General features: G+C 44.7%; 1 protein-coding gene across 4 annotated transcripts in view; it reads right to left on the bottom strand.

Annotated features, from left to right (window-relative positions):
* NRP2 (neuropilin 2) overlaps positions 1-21,847 on the bottom strand; it is a 126,625-nt gene that overhangs the window by 30,055 nt on the left and 74,723 nt on the right. For 2 of the 4 annotated variants that reach the window (XM_081052683.1, XM_081052684.1), the window contains 4 exons: positions 15,400-15,662; positions 13,729-13,825; positions 12,514-12,534; positions 736-2,959 (listed from right to left, as the gene is read on the bottom strand). In XM_081052683.1, coding sequence (XP_080908809.1) covers positions 2,679-2,959; positions 12,514-12,534; positions 13,729-13,825; positions 15,400-15,662 — 662 coding nt within the window. In that variant the 3' untranslated portion in view covers positions 736-2,678. Of the gene's footprint in view, positions 1-735; positions 2,960-12,513; positions 12,535-13,728; positions 13,826-15,399; positions 15,663-21,847 lie in introns of those variants that run through there. The other 2 variants (XM_081052681.1, XM_081052682.1) reach the window with 1 other exon arrangement.

Below are 21,847 nucleotides of genomic sequence, written 5' to 3'. Positions count from 1 at the left end.
GTTGCTATCACCTCTTTGTCTTCTGAAAAGCAACTCTAAACACATGCATGCATGCATTCACCAGTCCAGTCTATTTTTTTTCAGAAGAGAGTGACTCTTTCCTCCCTCTACGAAATAATTTTGCTTTTTAAAGATGCAAGGCATGCTTTTATAGAAGAGCTGCCCTTTTAGCATAGTACCTGGATAATACTATGAAAGTTGCTGGGGCCGAGAGAGAGAGAGAGAGAGAGAGAGAGAGAGAGAGAGAGAGAGAGAGAGAGAGAGAGAATGTGTGACATCCCCAGCTGAAGTGCATCATGGGATTCACGAAGATTCGAGCAGTCTCATATTCTCAACTATGACATGTACATAAAGATGATGCCACATGGGGCATCAGATAAAGATACAGCAAATTCACAAAGTTGTTGTCTTCTTTTAAAGAAGGGAAATCCTCAAGGGTATATGGTAACTCAGACAGTTGCTACACTGGCTGGATTTTCCAGGTGTAATTTCCTGACACCATGCCTCCATGGGGTGCCTACAGGGATGTCAATCATTTCAGAGGAATGCCTGGCCCCAAATGTGAACACCTGAGATAAAAAGCCCTTAGTGACTGGCATGGAAGTCATCCCATGGTGTCATGGGTGCCTACCCCTCCTCCCTCTCCCTGCTTCTTTTCTCATCTTCAGCTGGGGTAGGACACGTCTTGAAATTTCAAGGTAGCTCACGCTTTAGCCTTTCATCTTTTCTTTTTTTGGCAGGGCTGCTGTGGTTGAGACAGAGTAGCTCTTTGAAATAGAATAAGAGTGGGAGAGCACCATTCTTTCAAGAGGATGAAACAAACCAGATGCAAAAGAGAGTGTGTGTGCACTAGACTAGGGACTGATGTGGATATTCTGAAAGAATGTTAAAAGTCTCTCTCTCTCTCCCAAGCAACCAAAAAAAAAAAAAAAAAAAAAGAAAGAAAAAGAAAAATCAACCATTAGTATTTTGTTCTCCGAAGGTACCTGGAGGCTTTCAGCCCAGGCAACCATCTTTGGAGAGAATCTTGTACTTCCCCAGTGGATTCCTAGCAGGAAGGTGAGAAATAAACACCCTCAGGCTGAGCCCCAGTACACTGAGAATCTCATTAAAATATGAATTTTCTATCACTGAAATCGACTTCATTATTGAATCTATCCTTTGTACAATATCATTAGGCCATTTATCTCCAACATCCCTTTCCCTATGTTGCTTTGAGAGGACAAATGGGTGGCAACAGATTTATCTTCATTATACTTCTCGTGACGATACAGCAACATCTGGAAATGCCAGGCCAGCCTATGAGGGTGTATTTGCCAGATGCTACGAAAAGGGGTAGCACACCGGTACATTTAAAAAATGATTACTCTTTAGTCTCTCATAGTATTCAACTAAGTCAGGTGGACAGCCTTACATTTTAGTGGCTATAGATTCAGGCACACATTAACACCATGAAAGGAAAGCAAATGATCTCTTTTCCCCATATGTTACAAATGCTATTACAATGACCAATATAATACCAAAGAATACAGTTTTTAACCTTCTTACTCAACTCCATCCCAAGTTGGGCACAATGATTCCCCTCAGATGAGGAGACTTTTAAAACACAACTTTTCAGTCCTTCCGTCTCCTCCCTTCTCTCCTCCGTCTCCTCCTGCTCTCTTTCCACATAAGCCACTGCTTTTCCTACATCAGTCTCAGTTTCGTTATTCTCTATGACTTATTCCAAGATTGGACTTAACTGATAAAAGCTAAACATTCATTATGAGCTTCTCTTTTATAAGGCAACATGAGACAGATTTGCTTCAGGGCTGGACGTAGAGATGGTTCCTTTCGCACCCAGTGGCTGTTATCCTGTGACTTCAAAGACGCCAGGAGACATGACAAGGGGTCACGTCTGAGTGCATTGGGGGAACCTTTCTCTTGGGTCAGGTGTGGGGGGGATGGGGCGAGGGATGGGAGGGGCCACATTGCAGTTCACGCGGCCTCAAGGTTTTTAGGTACCTGGAGATGACAATGGTAGCCAACAGAAAGCCAGCCAAAGCTAGATAAGGCAACAAAAAGCTTCAATCTCTTCTCCAAGTAAACAAAACTAGTACAGTATATTATTTCCTTGTAAAATGTACCCCCGGAGAAGTAACACAAGAGTGAAAGGGGGTGCTCTCTAAACACACCCACACACTCCCCCCCACACAAGGAACCAGTCTCTCTCTCTCTTACACCCACACACAGAGCTAGTCACACACACGAATGTATACTATGTACAAACACACAGATCCAGGATTCCCCTCAAGTCTCCTGGCAGACTGCCCACCGAGAGGAGGTATGGGGTAAGGCAAGGGGAAGAATCAGGGAACCAGTTTCTGGAAGAAAACCAGCTGAGCCTTGAGTTGTGAAGTGCTTAAGGGTGTATCTCTTCTCAAATTCCAATTTGCAGCATTAGAGTTGGGGTTGGTTGGTTTGGAATCAAAAAAAGGAAACAAACAAAAAAAAAAAAGAAAAAAAAAAGAACCCAAAGAGAATGTTCGGGATGGACAAGAGTGCACAGGGTGTGTGCCCCAAGAGAGAGATGTCTGAGAGTTCACACAGAGACTAGGCGAGGAGAAAAAAGTGCAAAATCGAGGCAACGTGTTTGCAGTCTTTCTCTTTTGTTTTGGGTGCTGTCCTTGCTTCGGCCCTCAGCAGTGAGAGCTGCGGTCTTGCTCTAGCTTAATGGTTAGGGTGGGCTCCACCGCCAGAGGGGCCCCGTTGGTGTAGTGGGAAGTTTTGTAGGTGATGGAGTGATCGGTCTTCTTGGCCGCATAGCGGAACCGGTGGTAGTGAAGCACCAGGGCCAGCGCGACGGAGACCAGCACCAGCACGGCGCCCCCGGCGGCCATTACGTAATACCAGTAGGCTGGGATGGGCTGCACGGGCACCGTGTCCACTGTGGGCTCGGTCCCTGGTAGGAGGGTGCCCCCTGGTGGAGAGACACAGAAGAGTGTTGCTAGGCTGAGAGCATGCAGACTAATCAAAAAATTAATTAAAAAAAAAAAAGGAAACACACACATGCTTTGGAGTGGATAGGGAAGGGGACCGGGGAATAAGATGGTACTGAGTATATAGTGCCTGCCAAGCACTTTTAAATGACTGATATTATTTCCTTCTCACAACATTATGAGGTAGATGAGACCTATTATATAGATGAGGAAGTAGAGGCTCAGTCAGGTTAAACGAAGAGTGGTTACACAGCAAGTTAAGTAGTAAGTATGGGATTCAACCAAGAGCTCTTTTCTTCTTTCTGTTAAACCACAATTACTCTATAATACATAGAAGCGTTATAATTCACCCATATGCATGCTCGGGGGCACACACACACGCACACGCACACAGACACACACAAATATACACAAGTAAATGATGTTGAAATAACTTCTGGGATTCCATAAGGCTGATTCCCTGAATGGGTGGAAATACAGTATTTGGTCTGGCTGGCCAGTGTTCTCAAACAGTGTATTAATTAGGCTGGCTAGACTTGAAGGTAAATTCCGCTTTGGCTTGCCAAGGGTTCCATGCCCATTGAAATCAGCCTGGTCTTGTCTAAACAGGTCAATTCACTGTCAAGCAACGACTAACAAATCTTCATTTTTAAAAAACTGGATGGAGGATTTAAAAATCTGACTGGGAGGATGTTGAAACAAAAAATGTGGGCACCAAGTGAAAGTGGGTGTGTGAGCGAGAATGAGTGAGAGCCAAGGGAGGGAGATCATTTTTAATCAAGGGAAAGACAGAGGAGGGAAAAGAAGCTAGCAGAGGATTTAGAAGGCAACCACATTCACGGGCTGGCCTCTGGTTGCCATGGAAATGATGTAGTAGATTTAAGCCCAGGGTAACTCTGGGGAAAGACTGGCTAGAATCCCACTTGATGCAAAACAGTGCTACAACTTGATTCTCCCAAAGATTTACATCAGATGAGAATCTGGCCCAGAATGGGACTAGGAGCATTTGAGCTTGCCAAAACGAGACATGATCTTTACTTCTGAAAAATGATGTATGCTTAACCTATGAAAAATTCCTCCCTAGGTGCTTAAATCAAGTGCCAATGGCCAGAAAGATGTATCTTCTCTATCCCTGGGCCACCCCAGTGGGGAGCTATGGCCATGCTGCTGCCTTCCTCATGCATCATTGGTCCTACTCTGTGGGTGTATCTCTGCTCAAGATGCAGACAGACAGGGCTTATTTACGTTTTTAAACCTCCTCCATGAGACTCGGAGCTCCTCAAGCAGAAGAACTCGCTCTCATCTTGGTTTCTACCTCAGGGTATGCACAAAGAAGGCGCTCAATAAATGCTATGAGTAAAAGACTGAACTGAGGCAGAGACTTTTATTTCTGAGTCAGTGTTCACCCATTCCTCTACCCCGAACACCAGGACTTCTCTCTTTGATTTGTGGAAGAGCTGAGACCTTTTGATGTCTTCTCAGAAGTGGCAGAAAAAAATGAGAGCATTTTTCTTGGAAAATCTTTCAGAGCTTGCCCACCTTCCCAGATCTCAATCATTGGTTCCTCTAGTTTTAGGGATCCCTTCCACTAATGTGCAGGGGTCATTGATGCCTCTTGGGCCATCAGAAGTGCCACAGTATGGGAGGAGCTTTGACAAGGGTGTGTCACACAGCATACACCCTGACAGCCACGTGCACAACCCGTGGGGTGGAAAGGCTCCCAGAATCCCAGGATCCCTACCATTCCCGTCTACACCGTCATCTTCATGACTACCTACTCTATTTTTCTTTAATTTCATTACTGTAGCTGGGAAAGCATCGCTCTCTCTCCCCCCGCCATATTAAAATTATGCATAGAAACAGTGAATGGGAAAGCAAGGTGCTGAAAACAGCTCCTTGAAATGGCCAGCTTTCGAGTTACAGCAAACTGGTGTCAACTCATTATTCAGGTCACCATGAGTATCTGCTGCCTGGCAACCGTCCTGCTGTTGGATTTTCACATGGACTCAGAAAAATGCACGAGAAGCAACAAAGTGTATAGGGATGGCCCAAAGTTCCTCAGTGCCACCCCCAACAAATGGCGTTCTCAGATTTGCCTCTGATTTCAATTTGGTTCCACAGTGAGGACCATCCCCTAATGAGGCTGCAGCTCACCACTGAGAGGAAAGGAAGGCGAGAAATCCACAGGGCTTAACTCCCCATCTGAAGCACCTGACCAGACCACAAAGGCAGGAGTGCAAAGTTTAGTCAAGCAGAAAACAGGCACAACTGCTCACATTCTCTCCATCACCACCTAGTCTCAGCTCAAAGGTGTGCTTTCCTTCAGCCAAAAGGCAGGTTTTCAACATTTAATACACCACCTATGGCTCAACGTGCTGGGGCTGGGGAAGGATGTGGTCTTAATGCTAATGCCAAAGTGTTTTTTAGAGAGACAAAGTTGGGGCACAGTGGGGAAGTCTGAGGGGACTCACTGGGGAAAGTAAAACCATGGTATGTGGATCACCTATTCAGAATCAGAAAGATCCTTGGTCTCGGGGTTCTGCTACATTTAAAATACAAACTCCACTTTAGGTATAAGACCCTCTTCCCCTTTCCTAGCAATGTTCCCCTCCCCTGAAATTATCAACATTGCAAAAATTTTTAGTGACAAAAGCCGCTTTGGGGGACATTATATTGGCTCCTTAAACGTTGTCCTTGGGCATTTATTTGGAGATATTAAAAAAACATACTACATGAGTTTGTGCTTTTAAAGTTAAGGGAGTAACAAAAGAGAAGATACACCTGACAACCTTTCCCTTATCACCCACAGGCAATTTTGGGGTGACCTGTAGTTGAGGGCCAGAGTTTCTCAGAACGTTCCTCAGCTAAAGAGACTCAACTCCCACAGGCAGGTGGATCTGTGGTCTGGAACCTGGCTCTGTGGCAGCCCTTCGAGGGCTATATGCTAATGAGGCTGTGGTTTGCCGGAAAAGGAAGTTAAAGAATCAACAGGGGTTAAATCACCATCTAAAAAGCACCTTCTTAGACAATTGCAGCAATCCAATGGATATCGGATGGATGGATGGATGGATGGATGGATGGATGGATGGATGGATGGATGTATTCTGGAACAACATTCAGATTCTCTGGAAAATGGTAATGACTCACTGGTACTTCACATAACTGTTATTCTTGGAAAGTGCTAGAGATTCTGCTAGTTCATGCTGTGCTTCTAAATAAAATTGCAAAAATGTGGTCTCTTAGGGAAAATGCTGCCTGTACCAGGTACCGGATTGGTGAGTGGCTGTATTTTTGCCTCACTCACATCCTCAGTCATATGGGGTGAGGATATGGACCATTGCTTTACAATAAAGGAGCCTGAGGTAGCTCCCCAACAGGGGAGGAAGAGCGCTTCAACCTAGAAAGTGTGACTTCAACCTTGCCTAGCGCTGGTGACCTGAATGTTCCCTTTGATTGCTCTGACTTCTACCACTTACATACTTTTTCTTTGTTTCCCAATTGGAAAATCAACTCCGGAATTATTTTTCATTATTTTTCACCCCCAACTCTCCAATTCTCCACAGAGTTTTCTCCTTCTGTGAGATAATGAGAAACAGATATTTAAAGAGTCAATAACTACAAGTGTATTTGCAAGGCTGAACAAGCTTTCATCTGCAAAGGTTTTGAGCCTTTGCAGGGGCAACATGAACGCAAAGAATCTGAATTCTGAGAAACAAGAAATGTGAAGAAGCCCTGCATGGGAGGATAATAAGGAGAAAAATCACATAGTAGGTAATGTTCCTTCCATGTCTACTGTGCAAATAGGGTTACTGGATTAATATGCAATTGGGAAATGTGGCTAGTACGATGGCTACAATGAGTGGGCATTTCCTGAGCGGTGAGCATTGGGCTATGGGCTCCAGGTGAATTATCTTGTTTATTTCTCATGACTCTGAGATGGGAGAACTGAGAACTTGAGAGGATAAGTGATTTACCCCTGCTTTTACCTGGAGGAAAATTGAGGAGGAGGGCAGAGCAACACATGATGAAACCCTATCGATGGCCCAGAGCCCTCAGAAGTTCATACCTGCTGGTAAGGGGCAGGGTCAGAATTGAAAGCACATCCTGTGCTCGAACCCAGGGCTCAGATAATGACGGCCTGTAGGTCAAATGTGGCCCACTGCCTGTTTTGTCCATTTTAGAACACCGCCTCCCTCATTTGTTCACATACTGCTTGTGGTTGCCTTTGAGCTACAATGGCAGAGCTGAGAACTTGTGACTCAGAGTCTCATAAAGCCCAACATATTTACTATCTGGCTTTTCACAGAAAAAGTGTGCAGACCCCCATTCTTGAGCAGGAAGTGGCCCTCGCCCTTTCTGCTGCCTACTTCTGTTGGAACCTGTCTGAGGATTGTCTCAGTCAAGTTAGGTTCTCACTGAATCACTGAAAAAAGAAAGCATCTGCTACAACTAAGTTTACGACGTGTCCTCTGGGCCTGGAGGGGTCACCCAGGTCTCTTAAAGAAATGTTTTAAAAGTCAACAATGGTGAGTTGTCTCTCTCAGAAGAAAAAGAAAAAAAGGCTCATTGCAAATAAGAACTGTTTTAGGCCCGGCCTGTCTGGGGAGTCCTTTTGGGACAGGATGAAAATAAAGTGTTGGTGAAGGGGCATTTCAGATAAAAGGTTTATTTAATTTGTGAGATTAAACAAGCCCCCCCCCAAAAGGTTGGCTCCTCTGGAGAAGTTTACAGAAGATAGTAGAAGAATGTGGTCTGTTTGGACAAAGAATGGAAAAGTACAAAATACCCTGAGAAATGACTCTTTTGATTTGCCTTCCAAGCAGTGTATGGAGGGTCATCAGAAGGTTTCCATTAGAGTAGCAGAAAACATGCTGACTCCCCCATCTATGTAAAATGCCTCTTTGTTATTATTCTTATTATTTATACAGAACACGGACCTATGTAAAAGGAACCTTGTCTTTTGGTGTCCTACTTTTGCTAAATTATTTCAAATCCAGGGAATTCCCTGCTTGATGGGTGAATGAAGACACACAGCGGCAAGATTCGTGTGAATAGGTCAAGTGTCGAAAAGAGTTTTTGTTTCCTTCTCTCTTTTTAAAAAATCTGAATTATGCCCTGCACTGCCCTTGTTTGAATAGTTTTATTTATCGTGTCGACTAAATAAATAAATAAATAAATAAATAAATAAATAAATAAATAAATAAATAAATAAGATGCCTCTAAATTCAGACCTGTGGTTAGTTGGCTAAAGTCTCGGACACATCTCATCTCGTTAGTGGCACTGAGGTTACTTTCTTTAAACTAAGCCTTGTCCTTTCTGTTCTTGGAGAGAAGAAAAGTCAGTGAGAATGATGTTTTTCTTCCCTTAGAGAAACTGACGTTGGCAGCTGTTTAGATGAATAGTAAACTTGCAGGGAGGGGATGCGCCAGGTCTCCGTAATAGGGGTGGCAGTGTGCGCAAGCAAACCTCACAAAGAATGCCTCAGTGTCCCCTTAGGCGAGCAATGGCAGCCAAGCAGTTACCAGCTTTACACACATCTGATCTCCAGGCTTCCTTGCTCAGCAACACCTAGTCTTCATCTGGCAGCTGGAGACGTAAGGGGGAGGGGGAGCAAGGAGAAGGAGTCACATAGCACAGCTGCCTATCTGGAACCCTGGCAGGATTTAGGAATACTTCTCTGCCTTTCATCAGAGGATTACGTGCATAAACGCCATTTAACCCTCACTGCGTCTCAGAAGTGCTTCTAGTCGAGAGAATGGTGGGAGAAAAGAAGCCAAGAAGAGCAAGAACTTGAGGCCAATTCCAGGTCCTGTGCCCTGGGACGGGGGCCTTTATGCTGGTGAGCAAAGGTTCTGGGAGGCAGCCAACAGGGAATGAGGGTGGGTATGCAGAGGGAGAGATGGGGGTGGGACATAGCTGAGATGGGCCAGCTGGCACTAAGTAAACAGAACTTCAAACCTGATTCACCGTCAAACCCCTGCCAGCTCTGTCACGGCCCCAAAATGGGTCTCTCTGAACACTGCTCTCCTCTATGCCCACGAGAAATGCCTTTGGTGCTCATTTTCTCCTGGTTTTACCTGGATGAAAATTGAGGAGGACTACAGAAAGTGAAACCCAAGAGATGGGCCCCATGTCCTGAAGAACGGGTCTGAGACATGAAACCTACATCCTCAGTTGTTAACAGGAGACACTGATGTTCCTTTTAGCATCCATCACTGGTAGACATAGCAGTTCTGAATTCTTCACTCTTACAACCACCTGCCACAAGTGCCCCCATCCCTGGGATTTCCATGGGTCTCTAACGGGGCGGGGGGTACCAGACCCAGTCTCTCTGCTGCTGCTTGTTCAGAGACTCTAACATGAACAAGAACTCTTGCTTCCACCGTGAGCTGCTAAAAATAACCACCTAGTCAACAACTGCAGAACTCTGATTATGGGCTTTATATATTTTTACTCGCTTCTTTATTATTCTTTTTTCTTTTTTTGAAAAAAGAAAGTATCAGTTAAGAGGAAATAATTCATCACCTCCATTAGACCACTTTTTTTGTGTGTCTTTTCCCTTTACACACAGTTTTGCACTTGTTAACCTTCAACTTCTAGGAAAAGATACATGATGGTACTATGTTTATAGCCAGTGCTTCAAAAAAGAAAAAAAGAAAGAAAGAAAGAAAGAAAAGAAAAAATACACACCCAGGCTACATTGTTTAAAATGTGACTCATAACACCAACAAGAAAAAAAGTCTTTTTAAAAATCACAACACAGCTTCTTCATTCTCTCTTTTCTTTGTCCCTTCTCTACAGTTTTTTTCTTCATGGCTTGTTTCTCTTCTTACTGACTCACACCCTGATCCATAATCAAAGTATACACACTAAGCAGAAAACACAAGGTGGTTTGCATAAAAAGAACATGTCTCATGGCAAGAAATGAGTAAGAGGTGGAAAATGAAAGACACTTCAAAATACAAAAGAGCGAGAATACCTAATAAGCTCAGGTCCGGAGGCCACTGTTATTGCATTTCCTTAAAGATTTACCTGGTTTCGCTTCAAGAATGGGAATGCTTCTGTCTCATGGTTAATTTATAATGGACAAGAAAAACAACTCGAATTCAAGAGAACATACTAACAATGGAAGTGCCTGCAGTTAATAGTGTTTTGCCATCACCTTTCCATATCCTGCTGCCCAAATCTGATTTCTCTTGGTTTCCCTTTCTGAGTGAAAAGGCAGATTTAATCCTAAGGCCTCCACACCCCCATCGAGAGAGGGCTGCCTCTGCCCGGACCAGGAGAGAAACGGTATGCCAGTCACTAGGTTACACAGAGCAAATGCTCCTCTTTCCTCTCCCAAACGGAAAGCTTTGCTTGAATCAAAACACAGATTTGCATGCGGAGGTCAAATGGGCCGGAGCCCAAAAGAAGACTCTCTGGCCCTGGGTTCATCTGGCTACCATGTTGGCATTCCATGTGAAACTTGGCAATGGGATTAACATTGTCCATTCTCAACTCCGATCCTGCTTTTGACTTGGCCAAGTCTCTGCTCCCCAAGATTTGGTTTCCTCCTTCCAAAGATGCTCATTATCTCCCAAGACATCAACTGTGGGCCAATCCATGCCACCGGTGCTCTGCCTCTGCTTAATCCCCCAAACCAGCCCATCGGGAACACACCGGAAATTCTTACCTTCAAGTCACTAAGCCCTGTGTTTATTTTGGCTAGATGAGCACTGCGGCTCTGATGATATTTTATTTATATATATTTTACAAGAGAACATGACTGGACTGTGAAGCCTCATGGTAAACACAGCCTCAAGGAGAGCACATGTGCCCTGGTTTGTTTATTCTTTTACAGAAGCAAAGCACTTAGCCACTGTACCTGTCAGTCACGGACCCAGGCATGTGTGCTCACACAGAACACTGTCTGCGGCAGTGCCTGGAAGTTTTTAATCAGCCTTTCCTGGGAGCTGTGAGTCTCAACACCCAATAAGAGTCCGGTGAGACAAATAAGCAGGTTCCACTTCTTCCCAGCATCAACATTACCTTGGGTCCTGAAGGTTAGAACTTGAATTCAACTGTATTATCCAAGTTGTTCAGTTGTGACCTCAGCTTTCCTTCCAACGCTTTAGATTTGCATGAACATAAAACTCACACCCAAAGAGCACCAACATAGGCATATGAATACTCTTAATACTTCAAAATGTGCCATGGGGAGTAGGAATAGGGTTCAGGGGGGGCAAGGAAGGGTGAGAAAGGAAGATAAGATATTTTTTGGAGGTCTGTCATTCACTATTCTGCTGGGCTCTCCCTCCCTCCCCCCCTCCGCATCTATTGTCTTAGAGCTACGGGTGATGAGTGGCAAATTAGGCGAGATGATCTGGAGTCAGAGAGCACATCTAGGTGACAAACCAGGAATTCATCTCTTTCTAGCCAGGAGCTGGACAGATTAATGAGAGTGAAGATAACAAGTCTAGACTTCAGATATAAAACTGACTTCCCTTATCTCTGAAATGCTGTCACCTATGGGGTTAAGGCCAGCCAGTACACACAGGGCCCAACAACCCTCACAATTGCTTGCATAAAATAGGTTATGAAAAACACGTCCTTAGGTGAGGGTGACTGTCTCTGAGTGTGCTTCTACACCCAGGCCAACTAAAGTAAAGCATTTAGAGTGGCTTCTCCACACTTAGCACGGGAACCTGGGTGGAAATTTCAGCAGTGTCAACTAACCGGATTGCAAAAAGGACCAAAATGTGAAATGCACTGCATTACAACAGCAAAGGCATAAACATCCCCAAGTTTGGAGTCCCTTCCCCTTCTCAATGGCATAGGCAAGTACTCCAAATTCTTCTCTCTTTGCTCTGCTCTTTATTTACTTTATTAGGAAGAAAATGTCCTTCTCTGTTTTTCAGTTCTCTATTTAAAGTGCTCTCACTCCAGTCATCCAATGTGCTTTCTTATTCCCTTTATTAGACACCAGCTCCTGAATTCTGCAGCTTTTCCTCAATAGGATTATCACTCTTTGTGTCTTTTCCCTAACTGTCTTCCTTCACAAACCTCCTGCTACTGTATCTCACTGAGGGTTAATTGAGATGGCTGCCTTGGTACCCTGGAACTGGAAAGAAACCATCTTCAGGCTAAAATAAATCATTGCCACCTCATTTCCCTTTTAATTTACTACTGATTTTTTTGTTGTTGTTGTTCAGTCTCCCTACAGCCTCTCCTTTCTCACCACTCATGCATTTTCAGCCTCATTGCTCCCCGTTGGACAATGCAAGGCTGAAAGGTTTATCTGTAACCTATTTGTCTCTATTATCGGTTTCTAAACTTTAATTAAACAACAGACAGTGAGGATCTCAATCCCCCTTCCCTGGCATCTACAGGTGTTCTTGGTGCCATCTAGCGGTGGGAAGGTGTGGTGTCTGTTGTTTTCTTGTGAGGTTTATTCCCTCCACCAAATTCATGTCATGTAGGGAGGGCAGGAAAAGCATGCAAAAAAAAAAAAAAATTTTTTTTTTTTTTTTTTTTTACCTTTAAAATTCTCACCTGCAAAAGCTGAGATGGGTTCTGGGGGAAAAAAAAAAGAAATTTTGAGTTAGATACGGGAAGAAAGAATTGGGCAAATGTAGGGCATGATGAAAATGACTTCCATTAAATTTTTTTATAACACCCCATGGCAAGTGTCCCATGTCCTCCACATGCTCTAGATTGTTGTCTAACACATCACCATCATGGGGGCCTGGTGGGTGGGGAGAGATTCTCAAAGTTGCTTTGGAACAAAAAGTCCTTTATAGTGTAATGGGTCCCCAAAGCATTGTAATCAGTCACTTACCACTGATTACTTTCTCAGAGCCTGGATTACTTTAAATGCCCGGTGCCTGAGAGTTGCCTGAAGGGACTGGGGCGGTCCCAGGTGCTCTGACATCATCAGGCACACACACACACACACACACACACACACACACACACACACACACGGTACTCAGTTGCCAAGAAAACCAGTTGGTGAGTTATTACCATCATTTTTCTGACTGAAAGCAGGTCCGTTCCTTCTCAGGATTCCCTCTTGCTTTTGGGAATGTCCCTGGTTCTGAGGGGAGATGGTCAGGGTGCCCTTGGGGTGAGCTGGGTAAAATGTGTGCATCTCGGGTGGGCTGGCACTTCTGTCCAAGGGGACAGTTATGATGTCCTTCCTATACTGGTCACCTGGTGTGCAATGTTTAATCTTAAAATAACTCTAGGATTTGGGGCATTAAGAGGTATTAACTTCAAAGCAAAATCTAAAATGTTACTTCACAAGCCATGGTTCGTCTTGCAATTCGTTCATGTAAAAGAACTCCTTGGGGAATTATGTTATCACTCTGATATAACATATGTACTATTTTTGCTCACCAGTGAAGGCTTCCATTAAATCCATCAAACCTTCCCTGCATGTAATTCTGACTGGCAGTTATTCTCGCCCTCTAGCATTTTCTTTGCTAAAAGTCTGCTGAAGGGGTCTTGACACCCTGAATCTCCATATATTTAATGCATGTCTATTTCTGAATGGGAATAGGGCTGTAAGACTTCCCATCTCACACCCCTTTTTTCCTGACTACAGCCTAAGACACAGTTACACTCACCTCACCTCCTACATAGATGGTCGCTGCCTTACCCACTGGGTAGCAACTGTGTTTGAAAATGGTGTGCTTCCTTCTCTTGTATATCCCAGACCTTGGTGTTTCATTTGGAAGAGCCACAAAGAGACAGATATTCACGTACCCATACAGTTCTCCAATGGGACGTCCGTGCTTATCCGAATGTCATCAATGGCAATTTCTCCTGCACGTCCTTTTCCTATAACTCCCTCGAACACAATCTAGAAACCAGAAGAACAAGAGCCATGGTTAACTATGCTGCCTGGTCCAGACAGCGCAAGGATTTCCAATTTTCTGTTAACTGCAGCTTAAAATATATGTGTGTGTGTGTGTGTGTGTGTGTGTGTGTGTGTGTATGTGTGTGTTTGTCACTGTTCCTGGTACACATCTGTTGACCACATGGCTACGGTGCTTGAAATCTTAATTTAAAAAGAGTTGGTTCAAATCAAATGCATATTTGAGGGGATTAAAAAATATATATTACAAGATGATGGATATTGTTGTCCAGTAACTCGAATGTATTGATTAAAAGGACCACAATCAGAATGTGTTTAAAGGAGGATTAAAATTTCCCTAGCTATTTTTGAGGTTCCTTTTTCATAAATCTTTCAAATGCCCAATCCAGGTATTTGGAAACTCAGAGGACATGAGCAGGTGGGGGTAAGGTGAGAAATAGAGTAGTCGGGTTTGGATTGCCTTGCGGGTACTATTGTTTTATGACTCCATTATGACAACTAAGAGGGACATGATTTGTCCACTCACCAATAGTTTACCAAGCACCTACTATGTGCCAGACACAAGGACAGTTACAAAACCTAATAGACAAGGCCCCCTGCTTGTAGAATCTCATTATCTAGGGAGTGAGACAAAAATGCAAACAGGTACTTACAATACAACGCATTCAGGTTTATAAATGGGGACTCTCGTGGAGGTGGGGAGGAACTCAGGGCACCTTACAACCGTGAGTGACTGCAGGCCACATACAGAAGGCCCTCTGCTCTGTGGTCTCAACCATTCCTCACTCTCACCCTCCCCAGGTTCTCTCTGCAAACTAGCACATGTCCTCTGGCAAGCTCAGCAAGCAGTTGGCTGCCTCACCAGCCATCTGTTGCTGCTTCTCGTCTGGGGAGGAGCAGGTTAATGCTTTGGCTGGTTCTCAGTCACCTCTTCCACAGTGTGTCTGCTCCTACCCAAGTTTCAGCCACAGCTGCGCATACCCATCTGTGCCTCAGTCTCTCGCTCTGTGGGGCAGAGATAATAGAACTCAACTGCTGTAGCTGCTGGGAGAGAAACCACTCATTTAGAGACGTGTCTCTCTGGTCTGCTGGCCACTGAGAGCAAACAGCAACCCTTCCTTTCCCGTGTTCACACTTTCAATGGGACAAATCTGGGTGTTCCCCTCTCCCCACTAGAGTCTGAGTGGCTTCACAGGCCTCTGCCCTGTGTGTGGAGGATTTGTTTGTATTTATTTCCCTGGCTTCTGTGTCCTTTTGTCAGCCTACCTGATAGCAATCTAAAATAAAACGGAGTAAAGAAACATTTGCTGGAGAAGATTTCAGCAATATAAAAGGCAATAGGAGGAACAAAGAACCAAGTCTGGGTGTAGAGATAGGCACATTCTGAATAACAAATAAGAGTGTCATTTAGTTGCCATGGCAACGTGAGCCACACAATGAAAACAGCAGCGCTTAACCACCGTCCTTAATGATGAATGGGCATAACCCTTTGAAATATTGAAATACAGACCACAAGGACTCCCACGGCTCTCCAAACCCGTCTCCCGCCACCACCCCACCTGATACTCCATGTCGTAGCTGGGCAAGATGATACGCCCGTGTTTCCACTCGCTGCCCTGGTCCTCGCGGATGACCCAGAGGAGCTTGCTGTCCTGGCTGGCTTCGCGCACCACTTGCAGCGCCACCCCGCGGCCGCCGGTGGCTTGGTACTGGAACTCCATACACACCGGGCTTCGAGGCAGGTGGACAGGTGGGCTGATGAGCCGCGCGTACTGGCCCTCTCTCCGGCCGTCACTCTGCAGCCGCAAGAAATTCCTGTCATCTGGGGAAAACAAATCCAAACAGAGGTTCCTGGTAAACGCTTGGGAAAGGCACTGGTTTGCAGCTGTTGCCCCTCCAGGGGAAAACTGGGACCAGAGTTTGGGTGTCTTGTTTATTCAGGCCCTAGTTCTCCAGGTCCTGCATCCCTTTCTTACGGCTCCATCAGAGCCCTGAGTCAACTGCTGAGTCCTCTTGAAGCCCGCTGAGTTTTCACTTCAAGGAGGCCCCTTCTGCCTATTTCTCCGCACCACTTTCTTTGAGCCTCTTTTACATATGGCACCTGGTGGGTTGGCCTTATGTCTTGGCTGGTTGTGTCTGCACTTTTCTTCTCTCCCTAGATTCCAAGAGGCCAGACTCACGTCTTATTTATCACTGGCTTACCCAAAGGGCCAATGCAGTCTAATGAACTGGATTATAAGGGGATGAGGTGGCTGCTAGATTAGAGGATGATTCTGGCCAGGTGGTTTATGTTTCAAGCGTTTGTCATTGCAGCTGGGCACTGTCCAAATGGAAGACATTTAAAACCTTCTGTCTCCACCCGTGTTACTAGATGGTGCCTGGGTGACTGTAAATCAGAAGCCCAGTGCCAACTTCAAGCTGGAAAGGGGATGGTGGCTGAAAGGGTGATTCAGGGGGCCCCACTCCCTTCTCTGCCCAGCCTGGGGAGGCCTGAACTTGGCCTTTCTCAAACAGCCAGGCAAACATAGCTCCAGTGAAACCAGGCTCTGCATCATCATTAACAAAGGCTATGTGTTTAGTAAAGAATATATGCATGTTGGGACATTTAGGTTTCACCCATCCAAATGTTTGGAGAGTGGGCCTTTTGGCTGATTAGTTTTCCAATACATCAGACACGGTGCGGAAGACTGAGATCCTGTTCCTGTTTGCAGACCTCAGCCTTGCAGACACAGGTGTGGGGGGACCTGCACTTGTAAATCCAACTTGTGCAGGAGTGTTCTGGTTACTTGTACAGACAGTAAGGTGGCATTTGCAGAGAAAATCTCTCTGCCTCCTTTCGGCCCTGAAACATCTTAAGCTGAACACATCTGTAAGCTGGCACGGGCACTTTTGTGCCACGCCCCCAGCACCTCAGACACGTCAGGCTCATGCTAATCTGAGATATGGGCACAGAACTTTCCTACTCAACAGGGTCTGTGATCATCCTGGGCTTGTCAGGGAAAGATAGGTGAGGACTCCAGAGCCCTGAAACAACTGGTTTGCTGGTTTGTTACTCCTTTGACATCATCTTTCTGGTGAGAGCTGAGCCTGAGACAGTCCTCCCGACAGTGGCCCAGAAACAGCTCCACCCTCCCCTCCTCCCAGCCACCTCTCTCCTCCTCCCTGGCTCCCCGAAGCTCCTTCCAGTTAGATTCCCTGAGATTATTGCTCTGGAAGCTACCCTTCCCTGCCCTGAACTCAAAATTAGACCATCTTAGGACACATAGTTGGGATTCCAGTTTGTGTCTCCTTAACCATCCAGAACCACATCTGTCTACTACCCCACAGCATGAGACCTTCTTCAAGGCCAAAGTCAATGCAGATAACTAGGCAGCGATCTATGGTTGAGAATTTTAATGATAGTAATCTGCTGAAGGAGGAGACATGGGTGCCACAATCAGACACTCAACGACCTTCTACACCTCTACTTCTCCTATCAGATCTCATTACTACTACCATTAATGATAATAATTATAAGTCGTATTTGCATAATAGTATACATGTTACAAAGCACATTCATATGCATTATTTTACTTCATCCTTGCTATATACTTATGAGCTAGGTCTTATTCATCTTACCTTGCACAGAAAGAAGAATCTGAGGCTCAGAAAGGTTCAAGGTACTTGTCCAAGGTGGAGACGCTACTAAGTTATAGATTTGGACTTGACATTAGGTGTTCTCACCTTCAGACAGTAAGCTGTTCTCTTCCCTGGCTCAACTGTGCCTGAGGTACCTGCCCCAAGTCCAGGCAATCAATCACACTCCATTCAAGGAAAGCTGGCTTTCCCACTGGGTCCTGCTCCTTTTTCTCCTCTTACCTGTAATTCCTCCTTCCTTGACCAATCCACCTATCCCACCTCTTCTGCTACTTTTCTAACCATTCTGGCATATTTCAACATTAATTCCTCTCTTCTTTCAGCAACTCAAGCATTTACTGACTGTACCACTGACTTTACTTCGTTTTTAAAAAGACTTGAGGCCATATTTTATGTATTTCAGCAGGTAACCAATCACTTAGTACCTTGTACTATAACTGTTTTGTGTATGTCTTTCTAATTGCCCCAGATAGATGACAAGGTCCTAGTATTACACTGTTAAGACTTAATACTGCTTCTTTTCCCGGCCACTAGTGACATATACACGCGACTACTTAAGAAAATTTTGTTCCCATTAATGACCAAATGACAAACACATGGATAAAGAATGATATAAAGCTATATACTGGAAATAAGAGCAGAGGGGGAGTCAGCTAGCCTCTGGTAATCCCTCAGATTCATGAAATCTCTTAACAATTCCCTCCTACCCTCCTGAGCCAACAGCCTTTTCAAAGGTGAGGTAAACTAATAATAACAGATGACCTGTGGAAGCACCCATCCACTGTGCCACCAGTGAGTAACCCCCAAATGCTCCCATGCTCCAGTAATTTCCAAGCCCTTACTGTTCCCACCTTATATATAAAGCAAACCAGATTTCAGACTTATTATTCAGCCTTCTTCCTTCAGTTTCACAAATAAGACCCAGTTGCTGCCTGAAAATTGCTTGGCAGAAATACTGTCACTTGTATGAATTTACATTCTCAAGTGGCAGAGGAATCATAGCATCATGGTTAGAAGTTAGTAAGTAAAATGTGTGGAGGTGTGAAGAGCTGGGTTGGCTGGATGTTATTTGGGTCTTTTCTATTTACCCATCCTGCTGCTAAAACTTCAGGCACAATCAGGCCATAGGTTTCACAGACTGCCTCTCCTAGGGGCTTGAACTCATCTCCTCCTTTCTCCCCTCCTTTCTTCTCCTCTCTCCTCTTACTCTTATAATAAGAAGATAATCACTAGGCATGATTTAAAGGACCACTGGAAGACCAGGGAGTTAATGCTGGTGGCGTGCTAAGCACGAGCAGCTGAAGGATCATAATTCAGTGCTGACATCTGAGCTAATCCACTAGTTTGCAGAATCTCAAGACAAGCAGGCCTCTGAATTTCACTTAGTTAAATCATTTGTGCCCCACTTGTCTGTTAAGTGCTATGAGCTCGAGGGAAGAAAGATGATATGTAAATTTAAGGAATTAGCAGTAGACATCAGTCAGAGGGACGCTGAGCTGCAAAACGTCCCTGCCTATCACTGAGAGAGGCCTGATTAGAACCAGGACAGCATGAAGGAATGGCTCAGACCAGGAGCCCAGGGAGCAGGGAGAGGAAACGCAAGGGCAAGTGAACTAATATTAACAGAGCACCTACTATGTGCCAGATATTGCACTGGAGGCTTTGTCTGCCTTTTCTTGTGTAATCTTCCCTGTGAAATAGTATTATTTTCTTCATTTAAAAAAAAGAAAAGAAAAGATTGAAGTGATGTTTTTGAGACCCTAGCTAGAGAGTGACAGAAGTGGGATATGAGCCTGATCGGATTGAATTAAATTGCCAGAGCATGGCCTCTCATCTGGGCTGGAATCTTGGCCTAATGCTCACTGATCTTTTAAAGCCTCAGGCTTTCCATCTGTAAAATGGGTGTAATAACATCATTATTGCATAGGGTTGTGAGGAGGAAATGGAATGAGCCATGTAAAGTGCATTGCACAGTAACAGGGACACAGTAAGAGCTCCATAGAAGCTGTGGTCTTCAATACTACTATCATCGCTATACACACTGCCTCCTGTGTGTGCCTTTTTGTTTTTTTAGACAATCAGAAGGGTGAGAAGAGCTCCAATAACTTGGAAAGACCAATCTAAGACTCAAAGGACAGTAAGGTTTGGCCTGACGACAGTAAAGATGTTTTCTGGAATGAGACGTTTTTTGGAATGTTTTCTGGAATAAGACGGTTCTGTCGTCCTAATCCCAGAAAACAGCCAGCCCCAAGCTGTGCATCATGCACTGCTCACCACATATCTTTAGTGTCCATCTGTGGTAGATGACATAAAATAATTCACGATCCTGGAATGAGAGCAGGACTTCACAAGACGGTTTAGAGGAGGCCAGCCCTGCTGCCCAGAGAAACGATGCTGAAAACATCCTCAGAGGAAGCTGTCCACCCTATGCTTTAAATTTCCCAGAGAAGGAAGGCCATGTTGGCAACATGTTTTCTAGGTCACAACCCTAACTGTCAGGGACTTCTTAAATTCAGTTTTGAGTTTTCCTGCTGTCATTTAGACACACGTCCTCCTTCTACCCCTGATGGAGCACAGCCAATTTCTGTTCTCTTAGAAACATTGTCACTTGTGAAGAATTAAGACCTTTAGTCTTCGCTGCCTCAGGAAACACAACCCTTGTTCCTTTAAATGTCCACTTTCTAGGCCTTTAGTTATAGTGATAGGTCTCCACTGACCCTTCTCCCTACTAAGTGCTTCTGTTCTTTTAAGTCATGGCACCCATTTATGTACTGTAAGCACATGTGCTCTAAGTGAAGTCTGTTCTTCTGGAACATCCCAATATATGGCCCATTATTGCCAAACACAGAGGGATTGTTTAGCACACAGTGGCTGTTGATTACTTGATAGAGCAAAGGGTTGGCATGGCATGGGTGGGCTACTGTCATGATTTACTTGGACTTTAAGGAAAAGCCCTGTGGATAGTTAGGAGGTTGCTCAAACCCTGACCATTGACTAGCTAAGAACCAGCCCTGCCTGCTGAAGGCTGTCTTCTTATTTTCATAGCTAATGACAGTGGTGCCAGCAATGGATAGCTTCCAACAGAAAGACAATGGGAAGGAAATATGTTCAGTTGCTGAAAGAGAATGAAGAAATAATGTCTCAGAGACATAATCCCTCTCCTCCCAGACCTGACATACTTGGGAGGCATTTTGTGAGGGTTCCTGACTCAAAACATCTGTTGTTGCCCATGATACAGGGAAAACAATCACTTGGGAATGAACAACAGGAGTTCCAAAGGGCACAGAGGAAGTGCAGAGGACAGGGTCATTCAGGCATTTTAACCTGCTGCTGTCTCTAAAAAGGGTCTCTTGATAGTTCACCTGACGATTTACGGCCACATCTGGCTTCAGCTGCGTAAGTGCTTTGTGAACACGTGACAGTGTTTGGCCCAACAGCAATGGAACCAACTGTGTCCACACCTTACCAAACCCTGACATAAATCACCAGTCTGATCCTCCTGGCTATCACAAAGCCAAACACACCATCTGTCCAATACACACATCTCCTGGCTAGCATCTTGCCCTGCTACTAGAGCAAACATCTGAAAGAATATTTAGTGCTGCAGGAGATATAGTCTCTTTGTATAGGTCATGCTTAAAACATGAGTCAGCCCCTCAGCTGGCCTCCCAAGACCAGTCTGTCTCTGCTAAGGTCCTCGAATTAACAACCAGTTAAGGGAAACATTGACTTTGGATAAACTCAGCAGGATGTTCTCAAGGCTTACAATTGAGCTTTTTATGGACAATTTGAGGTTTCAGGCCTGGTCTTTGCAGGAGTCTACCTTTAGCTGTGTTTTGGTTTATCAGTTTTCATGAAGGTTTTGCAATCGAGGCTGTCTTGGGATCACTCTGCCCTTTCATTATCAATCCATACACTGCTGGGAACTCAAGCAATCATGACTTTCAGAAAAAAGGAACAATCACACTCCTCTCTACCACTGTGATTTTTACAAAGTCAGAGAAATGTTTCCACTTCCCTTAAAGAAGGGCCTCTGTGCTTTCTTTTTCCAGTTAAAATTATTGCTTGAATATTGGTTTTATTTTAGCCAAGCGCCAAGCTGTTCCTGGTCTTTAATTATCTATCACGGACTAAGCCTGAGAAGTTCCTGTCTCAGTATGTGCGAGTGGCTGCAGAGCCCCAGCCAAGCCACTGCAACCTCTTTCTGACGGCAATTCAAGTTCATGCCAACCCAGGCTCTGGATTGTTTGTTGCCATCGGTCCCATCTACGGGGAAGGTCTTTGGAATTCAGAGAGGTGCTTTTGAATTCATAGTAACCAGTAGCTCTCTGACAAAAATCAAGCCCATGATAAGCAAGTCTACTCATCAAT

This window comes from Rhinolophus hipposideros, assembly GCF_964194185.1.
Source record: "Rhinolophus hipposideros genome assembly, chromosome: 6".
NCBI lineage: Eukaryota > Metazoa > Chordata > Mammalia > Chiroptera > Rhinolophidae > Rhinolophus > Rhinolophus hipposideros.
Note: the sequence above shows the minus strand (reverse complement) of the source record. Positions and strands in the feature narration are given on the sequence as shown.